General features: G+C 44.7%; 1 protein-coding gene across 2 annotated transcripts in view; it reads right to left on the reverse strand.

Annotated features, from left to right (window-relative positions):
- LOC120530124 (carbonic anhydrase-like) overlaps positions 1 to 3,833 on the reverse strand; it is a 69,316-nt gene extending 65,483 nt beyond the window's left edge. The window contains exon 1 of one of the 2 annotated variants that reach the window (XM_039754305.1): positions 3,499 to 3,632. In XM_039754305.1, coding sequence (XP_039610239.1) covers positions 3,499 to 3,613 — 115 coding nt within the window. In that variant the 5' untranslated portion in view covers positions 3,614 to 3,632. The other variant, XM_039754306.1, reaches the window with a different exon arrangement.
- Positions 3,834 to 7,079: the final 3,246 nt, after the last annotated feature.

Consider the following 7,079-nt stretch of genomic DNA (forward strand, 5'->3'; position numbering starts at 1 on the left):
ATTCGAAGATCATAAGGGAGACTTCTAATTAAGCATTTGTGCCTGTCAGTGCACACACAGTGTTTTATATTACATTTATTTACTTAATGATAAATTTTAGTCCGGTCGTAGTCGGAACACTTGGGACTAAACCATTAGGTCTTTAAAAATAACTCAAAGAACTGGCAGCCGACACACTTGGTCAAGTCCTGACCATCGGGCAAAATGGCCTAAGAAACCCAGTAAAAGCCAACAGTACAAACTAAGTAATAATATCAACAATATAGCGCCTTGTCGCAAACTCAAGGACATTTTACAAAATTGATTTAACAAATACACACAGACAGATGATTCAAATCGAAGACAGAGTATAAATAATTGAACACCATCAGAAGTTTACAGGAGATATTCACACACACACACACACACCTTCTTAATCTGCTTGTGTATGGCAGGTGAGCCTAACCCGCAATCATCAGGCGCAAAGCAGGAACAATACGAGCCTATCGTAGGGTGTGGATATACACTGGACGTTTACTGATAAAGACTGCACGGATATGTTTTAAGATTGGACTCGAAAGAGGGATGGCTTGTGAAGTTACGCAGGGATCGAGGAGGAGTGTGTCGCACTTTTTGAGGGCAGCCACAGTAAACGTTCCAGTGCCCATGGGTGGGAAACGGAAAGAAGAGCAGTTTAAGAAGACCTGATGGAGTGAGCTGGCGTGTCAGGTTAAAGAAGATTAGAACCTGGCGATCCTTAACTGAAGCTCTCATTTAAAGCGTCTTTTAAGTCATATGGGGGCAAAGACAAAACGCTCAAAAAATGTCGCTAACCCGTGCTCTACCATAATAATATTAATAGGTGGCCCGGAAACTACGGTTCGCTTCCCGGTGTGCGTGCGATTGCGTTCTTTTTTCCACCCCAATACAAAATAACGTACGGTAAATAGAAATAATAACAGGCGGCAAGGTGGTGCGGTGATAACGCTGCTTCACACAACAAGTCCCGGGTGCTTCCTGCTTGCCGCTCTGCATGTTCTTCCCGTATTCGCGCGAGTGTCCTCCGGATGTCTCCCGCAGTCCAATGACGGACAGGCAGGTGGATAAACGAAGCTAAAACTGACCCTTGAAGTGTGCTCGTGCGCGTGTGTGTGGGTTTGTGTCTGTTCAACCTGTGATGGGACCAGGAATTTGTGTTGCCTTGGTTCTAATGCTTGCTGAGACGGGCTCCTTGTGACCCTGCTATGGATAAACGGAGATAGATAGATAGATAGATAGATAGATAGATAGATAGATAGATAGATAGATAGATAGATAGATAGATAGATAGATAGATGTGAAGGGCACTATATAATAGATAGATAGATAGATAGATGTTAAAGGCCACCTAATAACGGATAGATTGATATCCTTTCACATATTTTACCCCTTGATTATAAGACAGCCATATAAGTAGATATAGCACCTTTAACAAAATTTAAATCCACAATTCTAAAACATACAGAGGGGCAGATATAGCGCCTTTCACATTTTACTCCATAATTTTAAGACATATAGTTCCTTCAACATATTTTAATCCATAATTCTAAAACAGGTATAGTTCTTTTCAGTTTGCTCCATAATTCTAAGACAGGCAGATATAGTGCTCTTCACACATTTTTCTTCATTAATTCCAAGACAGGTGAATATAGCGCCATCCACAGATTTGTCTTCATAAGTCCAAACCAGACAGACCACTACGGAGCCTTTCAAATATTTTACAATGTAATTCTAAGACAGGTAGATATAGCACCTTTCGTAAAGTTTACTCCACAATTCGAAGACAGAGTTGTGAGTAAAGCACGTTTAAAAGGTGCTACATTTGTCCAAGACAGGTAGACAGATATAGTGCCGTTCACATACAGGATTTTACTCCATACTATGCGGGTTAGGTTTATTTCCTTCGCTCTATTGTCTGTTGATGTGTTTGTGTGTGAGATATACAGTATCTCTCTCTCTCTCTATATATATATATATATATATAGATAGATAGTCTGTGTGTTCACCCTGTGCCAGCCAAACTGGTGTCCAGACCAGGCATTGTTCCTGCTTTGAGCCCGGACCTTACCGAAATAAGTTCCAGGCTGCCAGCGACCCTGAGTAATCGGGCTCATAATATGGATGGGTAGTTTGGGGTCAGTAAGCGGTGCGAAATGGTGTGGTGGTTATAGCCGGGGTATCACAGACCCAGCGTCTCGTTTTTCCCAAAAACCTGCAGGTTTGGTTAACTGGTGACTTTAAATTATGACCTGCTGGAAGAACTCCCGTCACTCCTGAATTGTATTAACCGCTTTTGAGAGAGAAGGGAGGTGGGGGTTGTATAAAAAGTGAGTACATTTTCTTAACAGCCACTCGTACCCTGCAGCCAGAGGACAGAGTTGTGGAGCGCGGAGATGTGGCGCCCGCCCCGGGACAGAAACACACATTTGCAAAGGGAAGGCGATCAGAGAATTGACTTCTCCGCGTCGGACGCTCTCACTTTGCCATACATAGTTCTGTTAGTTACGGGATGAACCCCTAACAACAACAACATTTATTTCTATAGCACATTTTCATACAATTTTTTTTAGCTCAAACTGCTTTACATGACGAAGAGGGGAAAAAAATACAAAAATAAGAATAGAATTAGGGAGCACTAATTAATAAAAGAATACAAGTAAAGTCTCATGGCAAGGAGGGGAGAAAAAAACAAAAACAAACTCCAACCGAAAGTGTTAACTTCAAACTGAGTTCATCTCGCACCCGGTCCCGGACCCAGGTTCAAGCGTACACTATGTACTACTGAACATTTCCGACAGCGTCTCAACCGTTCAGTTTTCCAAACGCGCTTATCCTGAACAGAATCTTCATTCAATAAAAGCCGAATATTTCGCAGCAGAAGAGGCTCTTATCGTGCAGGCTTAATGACCTTCACGCAGCCCGCAGACTCCCACGGTATCGTTTGAAATGCACGGTGCAGATGCGCCGAGGATCGTCGTTTCTGCGGTCGGGCTTGATGTGCAGTAAAGATGAACGTCCTCCTGTCAACCCCCTCTGTCACATCCCCCTTTGCCATGCAGTTTTCAAGCGACCCATTGAACTACTTTTAACCATCGATTTTTTTTTTCCGGCTATTGTTTAAAAAGTCGGCGAGCAGGAGGAGAGAAGAAATACAGAAAGAATGAGCATGTTGTAAGCAGACGCCGTCTTCTCGTGTCTCTAACGCAAATCCCTGGCAGCTAAATGACCTTCACGCGTTCTTAATCCGAGGAAGGCGAGATGACAAGTCATCAGCAGAAGTCTCCTCTACCTTTACCCGTTTCCCCTCTTATCCCCCACCATCCCCTTCGAGAATTATTACAAAGTATTGTTTGAAGATGACCCACCGTCCCGTCCTGGACGGACTCCTGCTTTGCGGCTGTTGCTGCTATAGGTTTCTGCACCTTTATCTTAAACGGAGCATGAGCCAAAAGAAGAAAAAAATAATTTAAATAAGATCACCTTCGAGTCGTTCAGTGAACGAAGTAGAGTTGGCACGGTACCGTACCCACAGTGTACTGCCCGCCGTGCCAATAACACTAAGAAGCACACCGCGACCGGTCTCACGCTCATTCATTCAACCGCGATCATCGTATCCTGACCATTATGATGTCCGTATCCCCAGTCGTGTGCCATCTCTCAGCTGTCAAAGTTCGCAGTCCACTCCGCAGGTTCCTTCGGGCTTTTGGCGACCGGCCGTTCGTTCGGTCGGATCAGATACTTTGTGACCCTGGCGCGGCGCACTCCCCGTGTTTTATACGAGAGCCGCAATCAGCCATGCTATCCCGTTCCGAGGGGCTGGCAACATACATGATACATGATATCAGCACGCCGAAGTCAGAGCAGGGAGGAGCTGGAGGCGGAGAAGCCGGCGCTTCGGTCGGACCAGGCGACACGACTCCTCTTCCTCTCTCTCTCTCCCTCTCCGCCCATTTCGAAGAAATGCCTCCAGTCGTCCTTGCACTTCCTTAACGAAAAAAAAAAAGAAGATCAAGACATAAAAAGACGAAGAGAGCGCCGCTGGACGGCCGTGCACTTCGAGCTGACGTAAAGGCGAAATCCGAGACAGCCGCGATGTGCAGCGGACACTTCACCTCATAGCCCCCCTCCGTTAAAGCGCCTTTCAAGGTCACGGCAGGCAGCGCGAGCGGGTGTCAGTCCGTACAACGCCACGGCGAGAAGTACAAATGTCATTGAAAGATAATCGTTGCCGAAGCCGGTAATGTCATTAAGAATAATCGTGTATGGAATCAGCCTTCACCGGAGCTCAAGTTTACAGACCGAGTTTAAAATCATCTGTTTAGGTGGGCTGGCAAGAAAAACAAAAAAAAGCGCGGTAGTGTCATGACTCATGTCCCGTCACTGCTAATTTAAGGAATGCGCCCGCTTAGTCCATTTGATCGCAGGGTTTCATCATAATCACACACGGCAGGTTGCGAATTGCCAATTAACCCAATCTGAAGGTGTTTAAGAGGTCGAGGTTGGCTACACTCTTACAAAAAAAAAAATATTCGGGAGTGGTCCATATGGGGATGGATATTTGAGGAGTAAACCGCAAGACAATGATTAGATTTTTATGTTATGTCCATTAAAGACAACAAATCAAATCGATTACATTAATAATATATGGAACAATTATTATAAAGGTAAAGTTGAATAAATCGGACTCTGCAGCTGCATGGTTCTGGTTAGCGGAAATAGCTCAAAAGTTGTTAGTCAGTCAGTCATTGTCACACCCGCTATATCCTAACACAGGGTCATGGGGGTCTGCTGGAGCCAATCCCAGCCAGTACAGGGCGCAAGGCAGGAACAAATCCACAGGCAGGGTGCCAACCCACCGCAGGGTGCACACACACACACACACATTAGGGGCAATTCAGGATCGCCAATGCACCTAACCTGCAAGTCTTTGGACTGTGGGAGGAAACTGGAGCACCAGGGAGGACCCGGGAAGCAAACCCAGCACTACCACTGTGCCACCATGCCGCCCTAAAAGTTGACAGATATCTACATTTTGTACCTAATACTTGTACTCAAAATTTGGTTGACCATCACCAATATACTAACAACCTGTTTGTGCTTCACTCACTCAGAATATGGAGCCAATGTAGGAAGTATTTTAAGATAGCGACGCTTTTATCTGTGGCACCTCTGCAGGAGAAACGCCTTTTCCCACCCTCTCTAAAACGTACACAGTTTTTGATGTCTGGAAAACATCCATTCATCCATCCATTATCCAACCTGCTATATCCTAAGGGTCACGGGGTTCTGCTGGAGCCAATTCCAGCCAACACAGGGCACAAGGCAGGAAACAAACCAAGGGCAGGGCGCCAGCCAACCACAGGGCACACACCCACACAAAGCACACACTAGGGACAGTTTAGGATTGCCAATGCACCTAACCTGCATGTCTTTCGACTTTGGGAGGAAACACACACACACACGGGGAGAACATGCAAACTCCACACAGGGAGGACCCGGGCAGTGAACCCAGGTCTCCCAATTGCGAGGCAGCAGCGATACCCACTGTGCCACCGTGCCGCCTGTCTGGAAAACATTCAGGATTAAATCACTGATCTGTACATAGACAACGTCTTTGCATCCTATAAACAATTACACTCCAAATTGAACTTTCCAGTCACACATTTCTTTCACTACCTTCAAATTAGAAACTTTGTTAAACAGAACCTGCCCAATTTTCCTCACCTCTCACCTCCCTCTATGCCAGAAAAAAAATCGATCAGTCGTGAGGACTCGGACAGCATTTCTGCATTTTACAGTCCCTGTTCAAAGATCCCAGTGTACCGGATCAACATGTAGATAGATAGATAGATAGAGTGAAAGGCACTATATAATAGATAGATAGACACTTTATTAATCCCAAGGGGAAATTCACATAATCCAGCAGCAGTATACTGATACAAAGAAACAATATTAAATTAAATAGTAATAAAAATGAAAAGAATTAAAATAAAATTAATGTTTGCATTTACTCCCCCGGGTGGAATTGAAGAGTCGCATAGTGTGGGGGAGGAACGATCTCTTTAGTCTGTCAGTGGAGCAGGACGGTGACAAAAGTCTGTCACGGAAGCTTCTCCTCTGCCTGGAAACGACACTGTTCAGTGGATTCTTCATGATTGACAGGAATTTGCTTAATGCCCGTCGCTCTGCCACAGATGTTAAACTGTCCAACTTTAATCCTACAATAGTGCCTGCCTTCTTAACAAGTTTGTCCAGGCGTGAGGCGTCTTTCATCTTTATGCTGCCACCCCAGCACACCACCGCGTAGAAAAGGAGTGGAAGGCAACCATGAGCAGAATTCAGTCGAGCTCCATATGAGCAAAGCATACAATTAATAAACTCAAAATTATATATCGAGCACATCTCTCTCGGTTAAAATTGTCCAAAATGTGTCCAGGGCAAAATCGAACCTGTGAACGATGTAATCGAGCTCCAGCCTCACTGGGCCACTGCACCAAATTAACATCATTCTGGACCAAAATCATTAAATGCCTTTCAGACAGCCTGGGCATCACAATCCCTCCTAACCCATTTAACAGGTGTGTTTGGTGGGCTCACAGAGGGGCTTCAAGTGGAGAAGGACAAGCAAAGTGTAATGGCCTTTACTACACTATTAACACGTAGACTTATCTTGATCAACATGAAGAATCCTAACTCTCCTATTCTAAGTCATTGGGCGACTGATGTTCTATAAATGGGAAAAAATCAAATTCACACTTAGAGGGTCTGTGCAAACCTTTTTCAAAACTTGGCAAGATCTGTTCAGTAACATTTTAGAATACGCTTTTAAATTGAGGAAGCAGGTTCTCTTCCCTCTTTAACTCCATTTATCTTTATTCATTTATTAATTTGTCTATTTGCTTATTTTTACTCTGCTGGCCTAGCTCTGTCTTTCTCATGGGTGGGGGTTGATTTGTATCGAGCCAATTTTGGCAAAACTTGACTTATGTGTATGGAATGTTATTTGATGGTGGCGCAGCGGGTAGCGCTGCTGCCTCATAGTTAGGAGATCTGTGGGTTCG

Source organism: Polypterus senegalus, chromosome 5, assembly GCF_016835505.1.
Source record: "Polypterus senegalus isolate Bchr_013 chromosome 5, ASM1683550v1, whole genome shotgun sequence".
In the NCBI taxonomy this organism is placed as follows: domain Eukaryota; kingdom Metazoa; phylum Chordata; class Cladistia; order Polypteriformes; family Polypteridae; genus Polypterus; species Polypterus senegalus.